The sequence below is a fragment of the Salmo salar genome, chromosome ssa25 (genome assembly GCF_905237065.1).
Source record: "Salmo salar chromosome ssa25, Ssal_v3.1, whole genome shotgun sequence".
Classification (NCBI taxonomy): Eukaryota; Metazoa; Chordata; class Actinopteri; order Salmoniformes; family Salmonidae; genus Salmo; species Salmo salar.
Window position 1 is genome coordinate 35,981,411 of NC_059466.1, and position 26,782 is coordinate 36,008,192.

The 26,782-nt window shown below is 43.4% G+C and overlaps 1 protein-coding gene across 1 annotated transcript in view; it reads left to right on the forward strand.

Moving 5' to 3' along the window:
- The first annotated feature begins 874 nt into the window (after positions 1–874).
- Positions 875–26,782, forward strand: part of LOC106586669 (sushi repeat containing protein X-linked) — a 36,112-nt gene continuing 10,204 nt past the window's right edge. Inside the window, 4 exon segments of the mRNA XM_045707436.1 lie at positions 875–968; positions 21,041–21,077; positions 25,798–25,994; positions 26,156–26,332. Coding sequence (XP_045563392.1) covers positions 875–968; positions 21,041–21,077; positions 25,798–25,994; positions 26,156–26,332 — 505 coding nt within the window.

Below are 26,782 nucleotides of genomic sequence, written 5' to 3' on the forward strand. Positions count from 1 at the left end.
ATGTAGAAGAAACAAACACGTGCTTACACACACACACACACACACACACAAACACACACTCATGAGTAACATGGGTGCTTTGGCCTGGTGTGGCCTTCTGTGAGCTGATTGGGCGCTTCATAGCCTAGTTCAGCCTGGTTGGGTGTTAATGTTATTATAGAGGCGGCTGCACAGAAGCTCTATTTGGCTCACACTCCGCTCTTCTGTTTCCTGTGAAGACAAGGAGCACTTTAACACCTTTATGTGGAGACCCCTACCAACACTAGAGAGAACTGGCAGGAGGCCAAGGCCGTACCCCACTGGGCAAAAAGTCTGAATCAACATTGTTTCCACGTCATGTCAACAGAACAATTCAATGTGATGTTGAATCAACGTGGGAAACTGATTGGATTTGCAAAATGTAATCAGCTTAAGGGAATTTTCTATTTTTTTCACCCAAATTTTCACCTAAATACAATGACCTGGCACAATGTTTTATGTTGATTTCACGTTGAATTCATGTTAGTTGACAACTTAACCAAATGGGTGTTGAAATTATGTCTGTGCCCAGTAGTGGGGTGTTTGTGTGTACTGTATGTCCAGCATTGATGTATCACTTAGGTGTTTGAGATGCTTTTATTTGGTTGGGCTTTTAGTTTTCTTTCAACTTGGGGAATGTAGGCTACTGCCCCAGCAGCACTGGCAACTGAGTCACTTTGTTTTATTTTCTAATTATTTGTTTGAATGGGTTGCAGGGGCTATTGTTCAGTGTTGCTTCACAGGCCAGATTCGTTTAGGATCCATTCGGACGGAGGAAAATCCTCTCGTTTCTGGAGCAGTAGGCGGGTCTTTGGAAAGTTTGAATGCGTTGGAAGTGTTCTTATACTTTCCAAAGATGTTGAAGGGTGTCCCGTGCGTGAATATGGACACCTGGCTGGTAGTGTCTCTGTTCGTGTATGTCCAGTTCTGCTTCAGTTTAGACTATGAAGGTAAGGAATGGCATATATGTTCAATCCTGCGGACCAGAGGGATTTAGTTAACCCACGAGTGTCCAAACGGACAAGGTCCGATAATTTCTCAAACAAACTAAACGTTTTTAGACATACATGAATGCGTTGGAATTTGAATGATTTGGGTAGCAGTTGTTGCAATTGGTTAGTTTATTGCGCATTAATTATCTGCTATATCCAAATGCTATTGTTTGGTGAGCCACATTTCAGTTTACGTGGAGGGAGCTGAGGCTGGGGTGAAAGCGAGGGGTTAAGATTTACACTAAAAGCAGCATTCTACTCGGTGACTTAGTTTACCTTCGTGCCTCAGGTTAGATAAACATTTATTATTCGAAATCCTTCAAGTCTTTTTGCCATGCAAAGTAACCATTTTACAATATCCATAATGAGTTGAACAGTTGATGTCCATTATTTTACCGAGGAGATCTGTGAATAAAACGTGCCTAGGAGTGTTGACCTAACGCCTCGACCACACCGACAGTGTGGTTGTATGTTGGTACCCTAATGAAGACAGCTGCATTTGGGTACACCAGAAGTACATTCATTTTCAATGGAACGCTGTTTGCCTTGCAGCATTGCTTTGCAATGGCAGTTGCATTGCGCTCTGTGTGGTGATTATGTTCGATTTATCAAACGTTTGCTCAAATTGTATGCGTAGATGGCTTGGCAGAAATGTTAGCAGAAGTTGAATGTTGAACTTTTGTTGCATACATATCCAGATGATGCGTCATATTTTGTGTGTCACATTTTGTGTGTCACTATCGGTATGATCGAGGCGTAACACGGAACCCAAACCGGCTGTGCGCGCGCACCATCATGCATACATTTATTTTGTCCCCTTACACCAAACGCGATGCAGGTTACACCAAACAACACGCAGGTTAAAATATCAAAACAAACTCTGAACCAATTACATTAATTTGGGAACAGGTCGAAAAGCATTAAACATTTATGGCAATTTAGCTAGTTAGCTTGCACTTGCTAGCTAATTTGTCCTATTTAGCTAGCTTGCTGTTGCTAGGAAATTTGTCCTGGGATGTTGTCACGATCGTCGTAGTGAATGGACCAAGGCGCAGCGGGTCGAGTGCTCATCTTAACTTTATTAGTGAACACTTAAATAAACAAAACAAGAAACTAACTAACAGTCTTGCAGGCTAAATACAGCAGTGCTAATAACAACCTCCCACAATACCCATAACAAACATACTCCTAAATATAGGACCTTCAATCAGCGGCAACGATAACCAGCTGCCTCCAATTGAAGGCCCCAATCCCAATTACCTAAACATAGATCTAAATACCCTAGAACAGTCATAGAACTATACAACATAGAACTAAACCAAAAACCCCGGAATACATAAATCAAACGCCCCTCTACATAAACACACACTCAAAACCATATAAAACAAATGCCCCCTGCCACGTCCTGACCAAACTATAATAACAAATAACCCCTTTACTGGTCAGGACGTGACAGATATAAACATTGAGTTGTGATTTTGCCTGAAATGCACAAGGTCCTCTACTCCGACAATTAATCCACACATAAAACGGTCAACCGAATCGTTTCTAGTCATCTCTCCTCCTTCCAGGCTTTTTCATATTTGAACTTATATGGTGCTTGGCATCAAAACTTTCATAGTATTACTACACTGACTGGCAACACAGTTCATCTTTCAATCACACACACGTGGGTATAACCAATGAGGAGATGGCATGTGGGTACCTGCTTCTATAAACCAATGAGGAGATGGGAGAGGCAGGACTTGCAGCGCGATCTGTGTCAGAAATAGAAGGGACTTCTGTTTTAGCCCTTGGCAACGCATACGCTTGTTGACGCTCGCGAGCAGTGTGGGTGCAATAATTGAATAACATAGATTTCTAAATTTATTTTGCAATGTGGTGTGGTCAGTCTATAACGGTCTGTGATTTCTGTCACCCTACAGAAGCGAATCACGTTGAAGTTCCTAGATCCAGTAGCCTAGATAATTCCACCTCTCCAGTCAACATTTCCCAAATACATTCCAGGCCAGTGTGACAATCTTTGGAGCTTCAGTGCCCTACAATCAGAGCCCATAGCTCCTGGACGTTGGGGCAGTCACAAGCCACACAAGGGCTCCTGTGTTCGGACTAACCGCACATTTGCTCGGACTCCCTCCTCAGGTTTCATAGCTCGCTGCACACAGAACCCTTCAGGTATGTGCAGTCAGTCTCTGAAACGTGCTAGGTGTTTTTGTTTGATAAGAGTACGACTGCAGGGTCTCCGGAGGGTAAAGGAAAGGAAAGGGGGATACCTAGTCAGTTGTACAACTGAATGCATTCAAATGAACTGTCTTCCGCATTTAACCCATCCCCTCTGAATCAGAGAGGTATGGGGGGCTGCCATCTAGACGAGGGTGACAGGAGGACCATGTATCAGATGGAATCAAACCGTCAACAGTCCATAGCATACCACTGATTAAATACTGACCCTACGCCATGATGGGATGGAGCCCATTATTGTTGTTATATGCTGATTGATGGATGTGATGCCATGTAGTGTTCTTTCATCTTAGGAAGGTTACACCATGCGTGCAGGGCGCACAGACACACACACACACACATCTTTCAGATAGACAAGTGCAAACAGGGCAGGGACAGTAGCCTGCGGTGAAACATTTACTGGGGAGTAATGAGAAGCTGAGATAAGTTCAAAGACAGGATGGGACCAGATAAGAGTTTGTGTGCATGGGTGTATACTATGGCTGGGAATTGCCAGGGACCTCGCCATACGATATTATCACGATACATATGCCAATACCATATGCATTGCTATTCTCACAATTCTATATGTATTGCGATTCGATACTGGGATTGTATTGCAATTAGATGTTCCAAACATATTGTTAGTGCTGAGCGATTAACCAACTTATTTTTATTTTTTTGTGTTATTAAACAACTAATTACCAACGTCAGTTCAATTACTTGAATTCCGTGGTGGTCGGTGCTGTTTAAGATGATTGAGGACGATTGTTTTTCCCAAGAGCATGGCCTTATTTCTATTACAGCCTGTTGGATTACTGTCATTCATATTCCATTCACCCAGTTCAATGTAACAGCGATAGGTTTAGGCTACTACATGATAGTCACATTTGCCCTATACCCATCATGAGGTTGGTACAACCTAGCGTATGAATGAAAGATTACAATGTAGGTGCACACAGGTGAGATAAAAAATGTAGGTGAGAGACAGTGACACATGGACAGACAGTGACAAATGTAATACTGCCTTGCACAGTTTTTTTTAGGGGGTAGATCAGCTTTAATATTGCACATAGATTGTAGCTCCCATCAATGTAATTGTCTGTATCACTTCCAATCCCCCATATATTTTTGGGGAAATACATATACACTACCAGTCAAAAGTTCTAGAACACCTACTCATTCAAGGGTTTTTCTTTATTTTTACTATTTTCTACTTTGGAAAATAATAGTGAAGACATCCAAACTATGAAATAACACATATGGAATCATGTAGTAACCAAAAAAGTGTTAAACAAATCAAAATATATTTTATATTTGAGATTCTTAAAATAGCCACCCTTTGTCTTGATGACAGCTTTGCACACTCTTGGCATTCTCTCAACCAGCTTCACTTGTAAAGCTTTTCCAACAGTCTTGAAGCAGTTCCCACATATACTGAGCACTTGTTTGCTGATTTTCCTTCGCTCTGCAGTCCGACTCATCCCAAACCATCTCAATTTGGTTGAGGTCGGGGGGTTGTGGAGGCCAGGTCATGTGAGGCAGCACTCAATCACTCTCCTTCTTGGTAAAATAGCCCTTACATAGCCTGGAGGTGTGTTGGGTCATTGTCCTGTTGAAAAACAAATGATAGTCCCACTAAGCCCAAACCAGATGGGATGGCGTATCGCTGCAGAATGCTGTGGTAGCCATGCTGGTTTCAGTGTGCCTTGAATTCTAAATAAATCACAGACAGTGTCACCAGCAAAGCACCCCCACACCATAACACCTCCTCCTCCATGCTTTACCGTGGGAAATACACATGCAGAGATCATCCATTCACCCACACCGCGTCTCATAAAGACATGACGGTTGGAACCAAAAATCTCCAATTTGGACTCCAGACCAAAGGACAAATGTCCACCGGTCTAATGGTTAGTGCCCGTATTTCTTGACCCAAGCAAGTCTCTTCTTATTATTGGTGTCCTTTAGTAGTGGTTTCTTTGCAGCAATTCGACCATGAAGGCCTGATTCACGCAGTCTCCTCTGAACAGAAACTTTAAAAGTTCTTGACATTTTCCGTATTGACTGAACTCAATTTCTTAAAATGATGGACTGTCATTTCTCATTGCTTATTTGAGCTGTTCTTGCCGTAATTGCCGTAATATGGATTTGGTCTTTTACCAAATAGGGCTATCTTCTGTATACCACCCCTACCTTGTCACATCACAACACAACTGATTGGTTCAAACGCGTTAAGAAGGAAAGAGATTCCACAAATTTACTTTTAACCTGTTAGGGCTAGGGGGCAGTATTGACACGGCTGGATAAAAAACGTACCCGATGTAATCTGGTTACTACTCCTGCCCAGTAACTAGAATATGCATATAATTATTGGCTTTGGATAGAAAACACCCTAAAGTTTCTAAAACTGTTTGAATGGTGTCTGTGAGTATAACAGAACTCATATGGCAGGCAAAAACCTGAGAAGATTTCATGCAAGAAGTGGCCTGTCTGACAAGGTGTCGTTCTTCTTGCCTCTGTTTATTGAAGACTGAGGATCTCTGCTATAACGTGACACTTCTTACGGCTCCCATAGGCTCTCAGAAGGCGGCAAAAAGCTGAATCGTGGCTTTGCAGGCTCTGGCTGAAAAAAAGTAGCGCGTTTGGGTAGTGGCTGGTTACAGTACTGTGAGACTCAGGCGCGTGCCCGCGTCGACCGAATGCTTTGTTTTCTTTCCTCTGTTTACCTAAACGCAGATATTATCGCTTTTTTACGAGAAAAATGCCATAAAAATGGGTTTTAAACAGCGGTTGACATGCTTCGAAGTACGGTAATGGAATATTTAGAAATTTTTTGACACGAATTGCGCCATGCTCGTGACCCTTATTTACACTTCGGATAGTGTCTTGAACGCACGAACAAAACGCCGCTATTTGGATATAACGATGGATTATTTTTGACCAAACCAACATTTGTTATTGAAGTAGCAGTCCTGGGAGTGCATTCTGACGAAGAACATCAAAGGTAATCAAACTTTTGTAATAGTAAATCTGACTTTGGTCAGGGCTAAACTTGGTGGGTGTCTAAATAGCTAGCCGTGATGGCTGGGCTATCTACTGAGAATATTGCAAAATGTGCTTTCACCGAAAAGCTATTTTAAAATCAGACACCTCGATTGCACAAAGGAGTTCTGTATCTATAATTCTTAAAATAATTGTTATGTTTTTTGTGAACGTTTATCGTGAGTCATTTAGTAAATTCACCGGAGTATGCTAGTTCTGAACGTCACATGCTAATGTAAAAAGCTGGTTTTTGATATAAATATGAACTTGATTGAACAAAACATGCATGTATTGTATAACATAATGTCCTAGGGTTGTCATCTGATGAAGATCATCAAAGGTTAGTGCTGCATTTAGCTGTCTTCTGGGTTTATGTGACATTATATGCTAGCTTGAAAAATGGGTGTCTGATTATTTCTGGCTGGGTACTCTGCTGACATAATCTAATGTTTTGCTTTCATTGTAAAGCCTTTTTGAAATCGGACAGTGTGGTTAGATTAACGAGAGTCTTGTCTATAAAATGCTGTAAAATAGTCATATGTTTGAGAAATTGAAGTAATAGCATTTCTAAGGTATTTGAATAACGCGCCACAGGATTCAACTGGCTGTTGAGTAGGTGGGACGAATTCGTCCCTCCTAGCCCAGAGAGGTTAAGAAGGCACACCTGTTAATTGAAATGCATTCCAGGTGACTACCTCATAAAGCTGGTTGAGAGAATGCCAAGAGGGTGCAAAGCTGTCATCAAGGCAAAGGGTGGCTACTTTGAAGTATCTCAAATATAAAATATATTTTGATTTGTTTAACACTTTTTTGGTTACTACATGATTCCATGTTATTTCATAGGTTTGATGTCTTCACTATTATTCTACAATGTAGACAATAGTACAAATAAAGAAAAACCCTGAATGAGTAGGTGTGTCGCAAACTTTTGACTGGTACTGTAGATACATACATATAAATACATATATGCAAACATTTTTTAAAGTATATTTCATTTTATTACTTTCTTACCCTACCACCCCTCCCCTAATTGGAGTAAACTGCACACTTTTGCCTGTATCTAGCTGATCTAGGGTGTAATCATTAGTCCAACAGTTGCAAATGAGAGTTTCTATTGGACAAATTCAGGTATGTTTATCCCCGTTTTGTTCCGTTTGTTCCCTTTTAAGAAAAGTTTTTCAACAGAATTGGCGGAATGAATACACCCCTGATCACGCATAAACACAATTCGCATTCATAGCAGCCATGTTGTATTCCGTCTCGCAGTTATGCGCTCTCCTCCTCTCATCTTTTCCCTTCGCTTGTGGACTTCAATGCACAACACATCAGCTGTATGTGACCAGGCAAAAAAAAATTCCAAGCCAAACCATATCATAACCGCTACACACAGCCTACATCGTTGTCACCATATTAACTAAAGTGACATCATATTCAACATAGCTAATAGAACTATGACATTAGTAAACCCGCTACGATCATGCAGTAACTTTACAGTGTACAGTCAGTAAGCGGGCCCCGGTGGCAATATATTTCTAAAACCAAAAGCTTACCTTGACTTGGAAAAGCTATAGTGTTGTGTTGGATAGTCATAGCCAGCTAGCTAACATAGCATTCCTCAGTTTGAGCAGGGTTTTTGAGTAGGCTAAACTAGTTATCTGCATTTGAAACTGAAGTGAAAAAAATACAAAATCTCTATCTCTCTCTTCATCTCTTTTTTATTTAGGAATACATTAATTTGTTTAGAATAGTTCAACTATTGTCTTTCTCTCTCTTTGAAACAGCTGTTCACCACATTTTCTGCAGTGCAGTGCTAGCTATAGCTTATGCTTTCAGTACTAGATTAATTATGTGACCCTTTGATTGAATGGACAACATGTCAGTTCATGCTGCAAGAGCTCTGATAGGTTGGAGGATGTCCTCCGGAAGTTGTCATAATTACTTTGTAAGTCTATGGAAGGGGGTGAGAACCATTAGCCTCTTAGGTTTTGTATTGAAGTCAATGTACCCAGAGGAGGACAGAAGCTAGCTGTCCTCCGGCTACACCTTGGTGCAACCCCACAGAGTACTGTTGAGGATACTATAGACCATTGCAAAACAGTGTGTTTTAGTCAATTATTTAGTCAATATATTTAGTGTAGTTTTATGTGAAAGGGATAACTTTTTTAATGTTTTACAATTTTTATTTTTATTAAATTCCCTGAGGAGATTGGTCCTCCCCTTCCTCATCTGATGAGCCTCCTCTACTTGAATTCCATTTAGTTTTTTGTTTTTTCTGGTGCCCAACACACCGTTTCTCTAGAGAGAAATCATAGCATATCATTGGCGGTGTTCGAGCGCATAAAAACGACTGCAGCCAACTGCGGACTGACTGAAATACAAATAACCTTGCATCATAAATAACAATTATTATTTGTAGATCAGTCAGTCAGTCACAATTAAGCCATGATACATTTAAGCAATAAGACCCGAGGAGGTATGGTACAGTATTTGGCCAATATATCACGGCTAAGGGCTGTTCTTAAGCACGACGCAACACGGAGTGCCTGGATACAGCCCTTAGCTGTGTTATATTGGCATATATCACACACCCCTGTGCCTTATTGCTATTATTAACTGGTTATCAACGTAATTAGAGCAGTAAAAATAAGTGTTCTGTCATACCCATGGTATACGGTCTGATATACCACGGCTGTCAGCCAATCAGCATTCAGTGCTCGAACCACCCAGTTTATAATGACGTTTTGATCTCTTCGAGCAGGTACAGCAAATGACCGCAACAATAGTATTGTGATATTGTCAAAACGATACGATATATGGTCAAAAATAACATCCCAACATGTAACTATATCTATTTCTGCCCCCATCTCTAGTGTATATGTTTATGTGTGTCACGGTGTATATATGCAATGGATGCCCATACCAAAGATAGCGGTTTGTCAAATAGAGAGAGAGATTGTGTGTGTGTTCTTGAGAGTGGGTGAGGGTGTTGTGTTGAAGATTAAAATGTCTTGTTCAGTGGTGGCACAGCTCACCACTTCTGTCTGAGCCACAGGCTGGAACAAGTACATACACGCGCCACTGGAATTACTGTAGATTTACACTGACAGGGTAAACACAGCTTGTCAAACTGACTCAGATAGCTGAAACTGATGTCACTGGTGTGTGTGTGTGTGTGTGTGTGTGTGTGTGTGTGTGTGTGTGTGTGTGTGTGTGTGTGTGTGTGTGTGTGTGTGTGTGTGTGTGTGTGTGTGTGTGTGTGTGTGTGGTGTTAATGGGGCGTTGATTTAACAAGGGTGTTGGTTTAGGGGTTGTTAGTTAGACTCTTTGTTTATGTGGCAGCATCTGTGTGTGTTTGTTTGTGTGTGTATGTGTGTGTTAAAGGGGGTTGAGAAGGGGAGGAGGGATGGTTTGGGGTTTTCTAGTCTTTATTTGGCAGCCTCTCTTTCCTATGGTAGTGTACAGTAAGTACATTGAGGTGTCTATACTGACAGACAGGCTGAGTGTTGATGTTACTTCCTGGGCATTATATGAAGGTGGGTGGCAACTGGCAAGGGAAGTGTTTGATGGTTGGTTCTCTTAGGTGCCGATACAATATGTATCGCGATTCTTAAGATTCTAGATGTATTGCGATTCAATACTGTGATTTATTGCGATTTGATGTTCCAAACATTTATTTTATTTTTATTTAACCTTTATTTAACTAGGCAAGTCAGTTAAGAACAAATTATTATTTACATTGATGGCCTAGCAAAAGGCAAAAGGCCTCCTGCGGGACGGGGGCTTAAAAAATATATATATATATATATATATATATATAGGACAAAACACACACCACGACAAATCAAATCAAATTTATTTGTCACATACACATGGTTAGCAGGTGTTAATGCAAGTGTAGCGAAATGCTAGTTCCGACCATGCAGTAATATCTAACAAGTAATCTAACCTAACAATTTCACAACAACTACCTTATACACACACAAGTGTAAAAGGAATGAATACGAACATGTACATAAAAATATATAAATGAGTGATGGCCGAACGGCATAGGCAAGATGCAGTAGATGGTATGGAGTACAGTATATACATATGAGATGAGTATTGTAGGGTATGAAAACATATAAAGCGGCATTGTTTAAGGTGGCTAGTGATACATTACATCAGGATGGCAAGATGCAGTAGATGGTATAGAGTACAGTATATACATATGAGATGAGTAATGTAGGTTATGAAAACATTATATAAAGAGAGACAAATAGCACTACCTAACACTAACTAGCAAAATATAAATATATACTAATCGATACTTGGAGTCAAAGTATCAAATAATATTATACAGAATAATATTGCGATATGTAACTGTATCGATTTTCCCCCAATAACTAGTTATAACACAGTGTGATGTAACCCAGGGAAATCTCTAAGCCGGACAATTTACTGAAAGCCAATTTATGCTTGATGCTTGATCCATATGGAGGGTGTAACGCAATTGTGTTGCCTCTGGGGGCATTCAGAGGCCAAATACATATCTGTATCGCATCACCGTGTGTCTCCCAAATGTTGTAACGATGTGGAGGGCTCCATATAGCTCAGCATTGACATGGTTGACGGTAGGTGGGGGCGGGAGGTCCTATATAAACACAAACTCACTTCCTCGACAACATCCTTCACAACAGCTCTGTGAAGCGCAAGAAGTGTGAATGCCCTGCAGAGGCCGTATCACTGTAAATGCTGTACAGCCAATTGAGATTGACTATGCAACGCCTTTAATACTACTGAAATAGCAGAAGTATTGGTTCTTCACATTGTGCATGATGAAAGAGAGAGAGAAAGAGAGTGAAGGACAGTGAGAGAGTGAGTGATTGATGCAATAAGAAAGGTGTCGGTGAGCATGTGATGTTAGAGAGAGAAAGAGGAGATAGAGAGAGGGGTTGATTGAGGACAGTAGCGGTGTTTGTAAAATCACCAGGGAAGTCAAGCCAGGGGGGAAAATCCATATTACAACCTCGATTTTGTGTTGTGATAATTGCATTGTTTGCTCTTTAACCTGTTAGTTCATATGCCTTGTGACCATGATATACAGTGCCTTCGAGAAAGTATTCAGACCCCTTGACTTTTTCCACATTTTGTTACGTTACAGCCTTATTCTAAAATGGATTAAATTAATAAAAATACTCAGATATCTACACACAATACCGCATAATGACTAAGCAAAAACAGGTTTTAGACATTTTTGCAAATGTATTAAAAATAAAAACAGAAATACCTTATTACCTTATTATATAGCTGTGCGCAACGCTCCGCATCCAACCTGACCGAGCTTGAGAGAATCTGCAGAGAAGAATGGGAGAAACTCCCCAAATACACGGGTGCCAAGCTTGTAGAGTCATATCCATGTTTTTTTAATATACACTGCTCAAAAAAATAAAGGGAACACTTAAACAACACAATGTAACTCCAAGTCAATCACACTTCTGTGAAATCAATCTGTCCACTTAGGAAGCAACACTGATTGACAATAAATTTCACATGCTGTTGTGCAAATGGAATAGACAACAGGTGGAAATTATAGGCAATTAGCAAGACACCCCTAATAAAGGAGTGGTTCTGCAGGTGGGGACCACAGACCACTTCTCAGTTCCTATGCTTCCTGGCTGATGTTTTGGTCACTTTTGAATGCTGGCGGTGCTTTCACACTAGTGGTAGCATGAGACGGAGTCTACAACCCACACAAGTGGCTCAGGTAGTGCAGCTCGTCCAGGATGGCACATCAATGCGAGCTGTGGCAAGAAGGTTTGCTGTGTCTGTCAGCGTAGTGTCCAGAGCATGGAGGCGCTACCAGGAGACAGGCCAGTACATCAGGAGACGTGGAGGAGGCCGTAGGAGGGCAACAACCCAGCAGCAGGACCGCTACCTCCGCCTTTGTGCAAGGAGGAGCAGGAGAAGCACTGCCAGAGCCCTGCAAAATGACCTCCAGCAGGCCACAAATGTGCATGTGTCTGCTCAAACGGTCAGAAACAGACTCCATGAGGGTGGTATGAGGGCCCGACGTCCACAGGTGGGGGTTGTGCTTACAGCCCAACACCGTGCAGGACGTTTGGCATTTGCCAGAGAACACCAAGATTGGCAAATTCGCCACTGGCGCCCTGTGCTCTTCACAGATGAAAGCAGGTTCACACTGAGCACATGTGACAGACGTGACAGAGTCTGGAGACGCCGTGGAGAACGTTCTGCTGCCTGCAACATCCTCCAGCATGACCAGTTTGGCGGTGGGTCAGTCATGGTGTGAGGTGGCATTTCTTTGGGGGGCCGCAAAGCCCTCCATGTGCTGGCAGAGGTAGCCTGACTGCCATTAGGTACCGAAATGAGATCCTCAGACCCCTTGTGAGACCATATGCTGGTGCAGTTGGCCCTGGGTTCCTCCTAATGCAAGACAATACTAGACCTCATGTGGCTGGAGTTTGTCAGCAGTTCCTGCAAGAGGAAGGCATTGATGCTATGGACTGGCCCGCCCGTTCCCCAGACCTGAATCCAATTGAGCACATCTGGGACAACATGTCTCGCTCCATCCACCAACGCCACGTTGCACCACAGACTGTCCAGGAGTTGGCGGATGCTTTAGTCCAGGTCTGGGAGGAGATCCCTAAGGAGATCATCCGCCACCTCATCAGGAGCATGCCCAGGCGTTGTAGGGAGGTCATACAGGCACGTGGAGGCCACACACACTACTGAGCCTCATTTTGACTTGTTTTAAGGACATTACATCAAAGTTGGATCAGCCTATAGTGTGGTTTTACACTTTAATTTTGAGTGTGACTCCAAATCCAGACCTCCATGGGTTGATAAATTGGATTTCCATTGATTATTTTTGTGTGATTTTGTTGTCAGCACATTCAACTATGTAAAGAAAAAAGTATTTAATAAGATTATTTCTTTCATTCAGATCTAGGATGTGTTGTTTAAGTGTTCCCTTTATTTTTTTTTAGCAGTATATATAAATTAGTCAACATTTCTAAAATCCCATTTTTGCTTTCTCATTATGGGGTATTGTGTGTAGATTGATGAGGAATAAAAAAAATACATTTTAGAATAAGGCTGTAACCTAACAAAATGTGTAAAAAGTCAAGGGGTCTGAATACTTTCCGAAGGCACTCTATAGGCCTAACGCTGAGACAATAAGAAGACACAGTGGCATGATAAATTCAACCACACATTTGTTTCATAACAAAACCAGAGCAACATGAAGTCCGGTGAAGTCCACAAAACATATTGCATGGAACAAACAGTTACATGACCTTCAGCAGATCAAACAAGTTCATGTTTCCAACATTTTCAGACTACTAAACAACTATTGATTTAGAACCACAGAGAGTTACCTCAAGTCACAAAGTAAACAGGAGCTGCCTCCACTATTCCAGCACCATTTCAACTTCAACATTTCAACATCATCTAATCACCTTTAAAATATACATCTAAAAGATACCAAAAACGATTTAGTCCAATCAACATATGCTAAATATGATGTGCCTTTCCATTTTCTGTGTGTGTGTGTGTGTGTGTGTGTGTGTGTGTGTGTGTGTGTGTGTGTGTGTGTGTGTGTGTGTGTGTGTGTGTGTGTGTGTGTGTGTGTGTGTGCATGAAAGTAGAAAAAAAAAACATGTTGACACCCTACTTGTTGAAAAATGCCATCCTCCTCTCTTTCATGTTGCCTAAACGGTCTATGACTCTGTCATACAGTACATGCTTTTAGTTTTTGTTGTCCTAGGCTACCTGGCTAAAGTTCTTGCTCACTAGCCTAACTTTCTTTTATTGGTAACGATGACCCAGCTAGTTAACATTAGCCTACTAGCTACATGTTGAACTTCCCTCCTGTCAGGCCAGAGGCACAATGTATGAATTTATGGTTGGATCAGAATCGCCGTTATAATCATTGGCCAGTATGGAGAATTAAGTAAAACCACACTCCAAATCCCTATCTCCATCCAGGACTAATTTAGGAAAGGGACAATTTTAGCTAACTAGCTAGCCACCCGAGGACAATGACACAACGAGATGATGCAACAATTCCATTTTTCAATTCCAAGTTTGGCTTTTGATATGATGTGATTGGTGTGAAGCACTTTCCTTTACACTTTTTTCAAAGCTGAGCTCACTCAGTTTAGCTCAAAATTGATTGACTATTATTTTTTACTTTTTATCAAGGGAGGCGAAATGCTTGCTGGCTTCCCTTGCATTCAATGCTACAGGCGGCAACAATGTCATACTCATTTTGACCAGACAGCATCAGATAGGCTACACATACTGAGACAGAGGGACGCAATTTTGTTCACTTGGATGCTTTCTCCGTTGAGATACATTCAGTCTCTTGCGAATTGAAAGATATTTCTGAAACACTATTTTGTATGTTTTTTGTGTGTACATTTTACTGGGGAAGCCTGGTTTCTCTTGGCATCCATGAATACACGCCACTAGTTGAGGAAGATGTGCACATAGGCAGAGAGAAAGAGATGGTAGAACCATTCCCCTGTCTTCAGTCTATGTGTTTCTGATTGGGGGCGGCGGTTATGGATCTGTTTCCGTCCGTTTGCATGTACGATAGTACGTACGTTAATCACACGCGATACCTCAGACACCACTGGCCCGATTTTAACAAAACTTGATTGAACGTGTCACGGGTGTCGTAGGGTAGAGACCAAGACGCAGCGGGAAAATGTACACTCATCTTCTTTTTATTATAGTGAAGAAGGAAACCAAAAACAACGTATACAAAACAAAACGAACTTGACAGTCTTGTCAGGCAAAACAGCTAAACAAGAACAATCTCCCACAAAAACCTATGAAAAACAAACTCCTAATTATAGGACCCTCAATCAGAGGCAACAATAACCAGCTGCCTCCAATTGAAGGTCCAACCCCAATTAACTAAACATAGAAATACAAAAGACTAGATAGAACATGGAAATATACTAACATAGAACAATGACTAACAAACCCCGGACTAATAAATCAAATACCCCTCTACCTAAACACATACACAAAACACACCCTGAACCACATAAAACAAACACCCCCTGCCACGTCCTGACCAAACTACAATAACAAATAACCCCTATACCGGACAGGACGTGACAGAATGATGCGTCTTGCCATAGAAATATGACATTTACACTGATTGGCCCAAGGGGTTGCAATGGTAATCAACTGAAATTCTAAGTATGTGGCCACCCCTTAAAATTAGTGGACACCCGTTGCTGACAGGTGTATAATATCGAGCACACAGCCATGCACTCTCTATAGACAAACATTGGTAGTGGAATGGCCTGTACTGAAGAGCTCAGTGACTTTCAATGTGGCACCGTCATAGGATGGCACCTTTCCAACAAGTCAGTTCATCAAATTTCTGCCCTGCTAGAGCAGCCCTGATCAACTGTAAGTGCTGTTATTGTGAAATGGAAACAGCTAGGAGCAACAACGGCTCAGCTGCAAAGTGGTAGGCCACACAAGCTTACAGAACGGGACCGCAGAGTGCTGAAGCACGTAGCGCGTAAAAATCATCTGTCCTCGGTTGCATCACTACCGAGTTCCAACCTGCCCCTGGAAGCAACGTCAGCACAATAACTGTTCGTTGGGAGCTTCATGAAATGGTTTTCCATAGCCGAGCAGCCGCACACAAGCCTAAGATCACCATGCGCAATGCCAAGCGTCTGCTGGAGTGGTGTAAAGCTCACCACCATTTGACTCTGGAGCAGTGGAAACTCGCTCTCTGTAGTGATGAATCACGCTTCACCATCTGGCAGTCCCAGAATCTGGGTTTGGCGGATGCCAGGAGAACGCTACCTGCCCGAATGCATAGTGCCAACTGTAAAGTTTGGTGGAGGCGGTATAATGGTCTGGGGATGTTTTCTTTAGTTTCAGTGAGGGGAAATCTTAACGCTACAGCATACAATTACTTTCTAGTTGATTCAGTGCTTCCAACTTTGTGGCAACAGTTTGGGGAAGGCCCTTTCCTGTTTCAGAATGACAATGCCCCTGTGCACAAAGCGAGGTCCGTACGTAAATGGTTTCTTGAGATCGGTGTGGAAGAACTTGAGTGGCCTGCACAGAGCCCTGACCTCAACCCCATCAAAACACCTTTGGGATGAATTGGAAAGCTGACTGCGAGCCAGGCCTAGTCACCCAACATCAGTGCCTGACATCACTAATGCTCTTGTGGCTGAATGAAAGCAAGTCCCCTCAGCAATGTTCCAACATCTAGTGGAAAGCCTTCCCAGAAGAGTGGAGGCTGTTATAGCAGCAAAGGGGGGACCAACTCCATATTAATGCCCAATGAGATGTTCAACGAGCATGTGTCCACATACTTTTGGTGTCTCCTGTCCCGTTTGAGCTAAAGTCAGGGACTGTTTGTCTCCCACCAAACATTGAACAAGCATATACAGTATATATGTTTTTTCTCTCTCATTAATCCACACAACATACGTTTGAATAATTGTTACTAATTGGCCCGTGTTTACTGTTGCCTTGTTCCCAGATAGTACAGACAGCCTCTGTTGTTTTATCTATTCAGTTCCCCTCCTGGCATGTTTCTACATTATTGATCTGATTGGAACCTCCGTTTGTGTTCCCTATGGTCCTGTTGTTCTCTCTCTCTCTCTCTCTCTCTCTCTCTCTCTCTCTCTTATATATATATATATATATATATATATATATATATATATAAACACTGTCCTCTCTGACGTCTTTCCACCCTCTGAGGAGCCGTTTTCACTGTGAGAGAAGAAGAAAAAATAAGAGAGGAGAGAGAGAGAAAGAGAGAGCTAGGGTCGGGATGCTATCTGAGAGACATACCATTTGGAGTGGATGTAAGTTGTCTCTTTCTTTGATCTTGTATGATCAGGATCTAGCCTGTATTCACTCACTGATGTTAACCAAATGGGAAATAAGTAATAAAAGGAACCTTTATAGTGTCAACCTTTCAGCATATCAGCTTGTATTCAAGGCTGGCTCGTGTTGATGATGTGGATGAGATAGTTTCAAGTCAATCAAAGTGTTATTTTACCCCTGGCTGTTCTGGAGTCAGCTTTATTGTAAGATATTAGGGAGGGAGAGAGAGATTGACAGTCTATAATAATGTGTTAGGCCCTCTGCTGCAGTTCCCTGGATGGGATGTGAGTGTCAGTCTGTCACGACTCTCCTTGTTCGGGCGGCGCTTGGCGGTCGACGTCGCCGGTCTTCTAGCCATCGCCGATCCACTTTTCATTTTCCATTGGTTTTGTCTTTGTTTCCCACACACCTGGTTTTCATTTCCCAATTACAGGTCATGTATTTAACCCTCTGTTTCCCCCATGTCTTTGTGTGTGATTGTTTATTGTTCAGGTCGGTACGTTTCCGGCTGGTTTTTCCCGGGTGCTGTTTTCACCCGTGCTTTGTGGCAACCGTTATTGTTCGCACATTGGTATTGTTACTTTGTGCTATTTTCTCTAGTAAAGTGCGTTGTTCACTCATCTCTGCTCTCCTGCGCCTGACTTCATGCACCAGCTACACCCACCGCCTGACACAGTCTACCTGGCTGTCTCTAAGGATGTGCATGTGGAGCTCTGTCTCTGGGGAAATATCAACCTGCCATAGGCTCTGTGCTGGCTCTCTGCTGGTATGGTGTATGTCAGTAGGGCCCATGTAGGAGTCTATTTATTACGGAAAAACAAAACTAGGAAATTAGGTTTTCCGAGCAGAACATTCATTATTGAAGCAGGATAGCAATCTGTAGAACAGTCTCGGTATAGACAGAAATGAAGGCCTATGTTTGTGTTAGCTTGACTCTATCTGTTGTTATGGCTCCATAACCAAGCCCAGTAGAGATGTGTATGTCCGTGTGTAGCTCCGTGTGCAGCTCCATGTGCTCTCTGCTGTGGGGTGCTTGTACTATGTAAGGTCATATTATACAACCTCACTGTAGGCAGCGAATTGTCTGCAAGCTTGAGATTTCCCCTCAGCCAGCTAAATCGGATCAAAGTCTGTGTGAGGATGTCCTCAATAGCAGTGTGATCTGACTGCTAAAACTGCAGTGTGTGTGTGTGTGTGTGTGTGCGTGTGTTGACAGAGCTGGAGGCACAAAGTAAAGAAGGGTGCACTGCAGCAGTCATCTAGCTTCTCCTCAGACCGCAGCGGTGAAAGAATTCCCCTTTGAGGAACATCAAACCCTTGTGATTTGTTCCAGACAGGTCGTGTTCGTTTGACAGAAAAGCCACGTTGAGGAGAGGAATGTCCGACACTCACGTCTCAGTGACAGAATGTAATTAGAATATCAGACAGCCATTGATAGACATGTGGCTAACGTATACACCCAAAGGGCGGAGAACTTGTAGCAGGAGTGAAACTCTTCTCTGTCTGTTATGTCCCTCAAGGATTCAGAACAGGGGACAGATTCATACTGGGCTGGGGTCCATGATGTCCTCAGCTGGTCACTCCCCTCACCCATTCTCTCTCCCCCCCATCTCCTCACTCTTCTATCACCCATTCTCTCTCCCTCCATCTGCTCTCTTCTATCACCCATTCTCTCTCCCCCATCTCCTCACTCTTCTATCACCCATTCTCTCCCCCATCTCCTCTCTTCTATCACCCATTCTCTCTCCCCCATCTCCTCTCTTCTATCACCCATTCTCTCTCCCCCATCTCCTCGCTTCTATCACCCATTCTCTCTCCCCCATCTCCTCTCTTCTATCACCCATTCTCTCTCCCCATCTCCTCTCTTCTATCACCCATTCTCTCTCCCCCATCTCCTCTCTTCTATCACCCATTCTCTCTCCCCATCTCCTCTCTTCTATCACCCATTCTCTCCCCCATCTCCTCTCTTCTATCACCCATTCTCTCTCCCCCATCTCCTCTCTTCTATCACCCATTCTCTCTCCCCCATCTCCTCTCTTCTATCACCCATTCTCTCTCCCCCATCTCCTCGCTTCTATCACCCATTCTCTCCCCATCTCCTCTCTTCTATCACCCATTCTCTCTCCCCCATCTCCTCACTCTTCTATCACCCATTCTCTCTCCCCATCTCCTCTCTTCTATCACTCATTCTCTCTCCCCATCTCCTCTCTTCTATCACCCATTCTCTCTCCCCCATCTCCTCTCTTCTATCACCCATTCTCTCCCCATCTCCTCTCTTCTATCACCCATTCTCTCTCCCCCATCTCCTCTCTTCTATCACCCATTCTCTCTCCCCCATCTCCTCTCTTCTATCACCCATTCTCTCTCCCCATCTCCTCTCTTCTATCACCCATTCTCTCCCCATCTCCTCTCTTCTATCACCCATTCTCTCTCCCTCATCTCCTCTCTTCTATCACCCATTCTCTCCCCATCTCCTCTCTTCTATCACCCATTCTCTCTCCCCATGCCTCTCTTCTATCACCCATTCTCTCTCCCCCATCTCCTCTCTTCTATCACCCATTCTCTCCCCATCTCCTCTCTTCTATCACCCATTCTCTCTCCCTCATCTCCTCTCTTCTATCACCCATTCTCTCCCCATCTCCTCTCTTCTATCACCCATTCTCTCTCCCTCATGCCACTCTTCTATCACCCATTCTCTCTCCCCCATCTCCTCTCTTCTATCACCCATTCTCTCTCCCCCATCTCCTCTCTTCTATCACCCATTCTCTCTCCCCATCTCCTCTCTTCTATCACCCATTCTCTCTCCCCCATCTCCTCTCTTCTATCACCCATTCTCTCTCCCTCATCTCCTCTCTTCTATCACCCATTCTCTCTCCCTCATCTCCTCTCTTCTATCACCCATTCTCTCTCCCTCATCTCCTCTCTTCTATCACCCATTCTCTCCCCATCTCCTCTCTTCTATCACCCATTCTCTCTCCCTCATGCCACTCTTCCTTTATTTTCCATTGAATGGTTATGTTTAATTTTGAAGCAGAAAGTTCTGGATCATGCAGTAATTTTGCTGTGACAGGGAAGCATTGTCTGCTTGACAAGTGATGTCCCAATACTCTTATCTTCTTTCCTTTTGACAACTATTATCAAAGAACTTGACAGGTGAAAGCAATTGAAGGCCATTATTTGCTGTCATCGTTCTATCTCTCTCATATCAGTGACCAAGAAGAAGAGGAAACCAACATCACAGTAAGTATGTTGGTGACCGCACAACAACACCCTGGGTCACATTCATGCTTACTGAATGTGAACCCAGTGTGAGGTGGCTATTGCACCACTGGTTTTAGAGCAAAGTTTCACTAAGAGCAAACCTGCTGGGGAGAAAGGCTCCCATGGGGTTTATCTTCTCTCTGTGTGTTGTGGAATCTTTATTTAACTAGGCAAGTCAGTTAAGAACAAATTGTTATTTACAACAGCCTACCTGGGAACAGTGGGTTAACTGCCTTGTTCAGGGGCAGAACAACAGAACAACAGATTTTTACCTTGTCAGCTCAAGGACTCGATCCAGCAACCTTTCAGTTACTGGCCCAACACTCTAACCACTAGGCTACCTGCCACCCCTTTTCAAGAGATCTCTCTTATGGTCCAACCTGGGGTTCTCTTTGGAGGAATAGTTCAGCAATATTTTCCAACAGTGATAGCCTTGATTTAATAATTCCCTCTTGCAAAACACCAGTAAAATCCAAACCAACTCTTGCTCAAGGATGAGGCCTACGTCATGTTTTGAAACGTTGCTAAACCCTTTGAATGCAGCCCTACTCTTATCCTGAACACAGCCTTGCTCTCTCCTTGCCTGGTAACTAACTGCTTTCTTCGCCCTCATATTTTCCCAGGGTCGGCCTACTATGTCTATGGAGATGATGAAGACACGTATGCTCGTAGAAGTGGAGGTGAATGCTTTGATCAAGCTCTGCTGCCACATGCTCTCACACTTTTCCACACTCTCAGACACTTGCTTTCAACATGCAGGAGAGTTTAGGGTTGACGTAAGTCTCTGAAACTCAAAGCAATAACTTTTTACTTTTTAAAAACACGGGGGAAAAATTGTTATTTGAATAGCCGAGCAATGTAATGTCTACACTTGGGTTCATTTTCTTTCCACAAGATGCCGATATTCTGCATCCGTTCACTGTGTTTTACAAACTGACACAATTATGTCAAACTAACTTCCAACTTCTCATTGAGGTCAGTTGGACATGGAACCTTACCCTCTAGGCCAAACCAAACTCTTTCTCCTCTGTAGAGATGCATAGTATTGTGTTATCTTACTCAGGAGATATAGCCAACACAAACACACACCTGCTCCTGTCCAGCTGGAGATTAGCCTGGGCTAGTGTGTGTTTGAGAGTGTGTATGTGTGCGTACAAGGATGTGTGTGTGTTCCGAGCCAGCGGGAAATGCACTGCAGATTTTATTTCCCTGGAATACGAACCTGGTGTCCCCTCAAACTTCACATTCTCTAAAGGAATCTTTACAAAAGCGTTGGAGGAATGGATAGAGTGGTCCAACTGGCAGAGGAAAGATGAGGCAACTTTAGTTTTCTTCTGACAAATCTTTATCCCTCACGATTATTATACGTCCTGGTAATCCATCTGGCCCCGCGGCTTTGTGAATGTTGACCTGTTTAAAGGTCTTGCTCATATCGGCTACCGAGATCGTTATCACATAGTCATCCAGAGCATGCACGAGAGCACCAGCTGTTCTGGATGACTGTGTGATAACGCTCTCGGTAGCCGATGTGAGCAAGGCCTTTAAACAGGTCAACATTCACACTGATGGATTACCAGCACGTGTACTCAAAGCATGCTCGGACCAACTGGCAAGTGTCTTCACTGACATTTTCAACCTCTCCCTGATTGAGTCTGTAATACCTACATGTTTCAAGCAGACCACCATAGTCCCTGTGCCCAAGGAAGCGAAGGTAACCTGTCTAAATGATTACCACCCGTAGCTCTCACGTCGGTAGCCATGAAGTGCTCTGAAAGGCTAGTCATGACTCACATCAACAGCATCCTCCCGAATACCCTAGACCCATTTCAATTCGCATACCGTCCCAACAGATGCACCGATGACACAACCTCAATCTGACTCCACACTGCCCTTTCTCACCTGGACAAAAGGAACACCTATGTGAGAATGCTGTTCATTGACTACAGCTTAGCATTCAACACCATAGTGCCCACGAAGCTCATCACTAAGCTAAGGACCCTGGGACTTAACACCTCCCTCTGGTGGTAAGGGTAGGTGACAACACGTCTGCCACACTTATCCTCAACACTGGGGCCCCTCAGGGGTGTGTACTTAGTCCCCTCCTGTACTCCCTGTTCACCCACGACTGCGTGGCCAAACACGACTCCAACACCATCATTAAGTTTGCTGACAACACAACAGTGGTAGGCCTGATCACAACAATGAGACAGCCTATAGGGAGGAGCTCAGAGAACTGGCAGTGTGGTGCCAGGACAACCTCTCCCTCAGTGTGAGCAAGACAAAGGAGCTGATCGTGGACTACAGGAAAAGGAGGGCCGAACAGGCCCCCATTAACATTGATGGGGCTGTAGTGGAGCGGGTCGAGAGTTTCAAGTTCCTTGGTGTCCACATCACCAACGAACTATCATGGTCCAAACATACCAAGACAGTCGTGAAGAGGGCACGACAAAACCTTTTCTCCCTCAGGAGACTGAAAAGCTTTGGCATGGGTCCCCAGATCCTCAAAAATGTCTACGTTTTACATTTTAGCAGACGCTCTTATCCAGAGCGACTTACAGTAGTGAATGCATACATTTCATACATTTATTTCTCCATACTGGTCCCCCGTGGGAATCGAACCCACAACCCTGGCGTTGCAAACACCATGCTCTACCAACTGAGCCACACGGGCTGCACCATCGAGAGCATCCTGCTGCACCGTCGAGAGCATCCTGACCGGTTGCATCACCAATTGGTATGGCAACTGCTCGGGATCTGACCGTAAGGCACTACAGACGGTAGTGCGTGCGGCCCAGTACATCACTGGGGCCAAGCTTCCTGACATCCAGGACATATATAATAGGCGGCATCAGAGGAAAGCCCATGAAATTGTCAGAGACTCCAGTCACCCAATATAAGACTGTTTTCTCTGCTACCGCACGGCAAGCGGTACCGGAGCGCCAAGTCTAGGACCAAAAGGCTCCTTAACAGCTTCTACCCCCAAACCATAAGGCTGCTGAACAATTAATCAAATGGCCACCGGTCTATTACATTGACCCCCCCATTTGTTTTGTACACCGCTGCTACCCGCTGTTTATTATCTATTCATAGTCACTTCACCCCTACCTAAATGTACAAATGACCTCTAACCTGTACCCCCACACACTGACTCGGTGCTGGTGCCTCCTTTATATAGCCTCGTTATTGTGTTACTTTTTATTATTTTCACGGTAATTTCACGGTAAGGTCTACACTTGTTGTATTAGGCGCATGTGACAAATAAAGTTTGATTCGATTATGACCATATTGCTGTAAATCAGCTCTTAATTATCATCCACTTCAGCCTCTATTCTGAAGGTTCTATTTGTTGATAGTTGAATTGAAGGGGTTAAGTAGCTCTAATCAACACTATGATGGAATGATCCCATTTTAATCCACTGTATCTACAGCGACCAAGGACAGACGAACACAAGCACACGCACACACACACACACACACACACACTCAAACACACTTTTTCCTTCTCTCTCAACCCCTCTGTCTCTTCTTTATTCAAGCAAGCATTTCTATTATGTCAGTGTGGACTATGGTAAGTGACAAACCCATTGTATCTGTCTATCTACCTGTGATGATTGATTGGTGGCTAAACACTAGCACTGCAGCTTTTATCTCTCTAGTCTATGCTGTAAACACTATCCTGTGGTCAGTGGGTATAGGTTATGTATGTTGCTATGGGTAAGTCAGTGCCTGCTCTCTCTAAAATTAAGAGAGTCTCTGTGTGTAAGGTAAGAAAACATGGATGTCCACACAACCCTAGTTACATTGATGCAAAAATAATATTAATATTTTCTATGGATGGATAGCTGAACCAGTAGGTTTTATTTCACTCTTTTATATGAATGGTATACAGTGCATTCGGAAAGTATTCAGACTGCTTGACTTTTTCCACATTTTGTTACGTTACAGCTTTATTCTAAACTGGATTAAATCGTTTTTTCCCTCATCAATCTACACACAATACCCCACAATAACAAAGTAAAAACAGGTTTTTAGACATTTTTGCAAATGTATTCAAAATAAAAAACTGAAATATCACATTTACATAAGTATTCAGACCCTTTACTTTGTTGAAGCACCTTTGGCAAAGATTACAGCCTCGAGTCTTATTATTATTATTATTATTATTATTATTATATTGGGTATGTCAGGTTGGATGGGGAGCGTCACTACACAGCTATTTTCAGGTCTCTCCAGAGATGTTCGATTGGGTTCAAGTCCAGGCTCTGGCTGGGCCACTCAAGGACATTCAGAGACTTGTCCTGAAGCCACTCCTGCGTTGTGTTGGCTGTGTGCTTAGGGTCATTGTCCTGTTGGAAGTTGAACCTTTGCCCCAGCCTGAGGTCCTTCCCTCGATCCTGACTAGTCACCGCATGATCCCGCATGATCCTGCCACCACCATGCTTCACCATAGGGATGGTGCCAGGTTTCCTCCAGACGTGATGCTTTGTATTCAGGCGAAATAGTTAAATCTTGGTTTCATCAGACCAGAGAATCTTGTTTCTCATGGTCTGAGTCCTTTAGGTGCCTTTTGGCAAACTTCAAGCAGGCTGTCATATGCCTTTTACTGAGGAGTGGCTTCTCTCTGGCCACTCTACCATAAAGGCTTGATTGGTGGAGTGCCACAGAGATTGATGTCCTTCTGGAAGATTCTCCCATCTCCACAGAGGAACTCTGGAGCTCTGTCAGAGTGACCATTGGGTTCTTGGTCACCTCCCCGACCAAGGCCCTTTTCCCCCGATTGCTTAGTCTGGCCTGGCTTGCCAGCTCTAGGAAGAGTCTTGGTGGTTCCAAACTTCTTCTATTTAAGAATGATGGAGGCCACTGTGTTCTTGGGGACCTTCAATGCTGCAGAACGTTTTTGGTACCCTTTTCTCAGATATGTGCCTCGACAAAATCCTGTCTCGGAGCTCTACAGACAATTCCTTCAACCTCATGGCTTGGTTTTTGCTCTGACATGCACTGTCCACTGTGGGACCTGATATAGTCAGGTGTGTGCCTTTTCAAATCATTTCCAATCAATTGAATTTACCACAGGTGGACTGCAATCAATTGTAGAAACATCTCAAGGATGATCAATGGAAACAGGATGCACCTGAGCTCAATTTCGAGTCTCATAGCAATGACTGTTTTTATTGTTTTTTATAAATGTGCAAAAATGTCTAAAACCTGTTTCGCTTTGTCATTATGGGGTATTGTGTGTAGATTATTGATGAAAAACATTTATTTAATCCATTTTAGAATTAGGCTGTAACGAACCAAAATGTGGAAGAAGTCAAGGGGTCTGAATACTTTCCGAATGCACTGTAATTCTCCCTCTAACTCCCTTCCCACCCCTGTTTAGGGACCCCTTGGTGCGCTCCCATCAAGGTGAAGCACGGCGATGTGAATACTATGGAAACGTGATGGGATCGCGCTGTAAGATCCGCTGTAAGATCCGCTGTAAGATCCACTGTAAGAGGGGTTACGAGATGCAGCATGGACACGCGGAGGTGGTGTGTTTGGCCAGCAAACACTGGTCAGGGAACTACGCCTGCAGGGGTGAGACCACCACACACACACACACACACACCTGTACTACTGGCGAGACACAACATCACTGGACACACACCTCTACATCAAAAATAGAGGTGTGTGTCCAGCTACCTGACCATCTACCTGACAATCAGACATGTATGGACTATTCATTGTTTCTCTGTCAGAGATCCGGTGTCCTAAGCTGCAGATGCCTGTGAACGGGGGCTATACGTGTTCAGACGGCTCCTACCTTAACTCCCGCTGTGAGTTCTTCTGCTCCCCTGGATACAATCTGAAGGGGCCCAATACTGTCACCTGCCAGTACCACAAGACCTGGACCTCAGGAGAGAGCGTCTGTGTGGGTGAGTCAGAGAGTGTGTGTGTGTTCGTGCGTGCATTTACAGATGTACAGTGTGTTTGTGGTGTGTGTGCGTGTCTGTAGCTATGTGATTATTATTGAGTTTTCCACGTCAAAAGCACATTGAATTTAGCCACATCCTAATTCCAACCCCCACACGGTTTAACAGTTTATAGGCTGCATATAGGCTGCTCTCTAGACTATGGGATCAATTAAATGATAAATCACATTCACTCTGAATCCTGACTGACTTAATGACTTACTGCTCTGTGGGAAAGAGGCGTAATTATAGACAGGTTTAATGAAGACCTAAGTCAAACAAACACACACACACACAGTGTAAGGGTGAGTAACCATAAGCCTGTGCTGCTAGCTCAAGCATGACACACTATGAACTATGACAATCCCAGTCTCAGAACAACTGGAGTAGCATCTCGTATGCAAACACATTTTA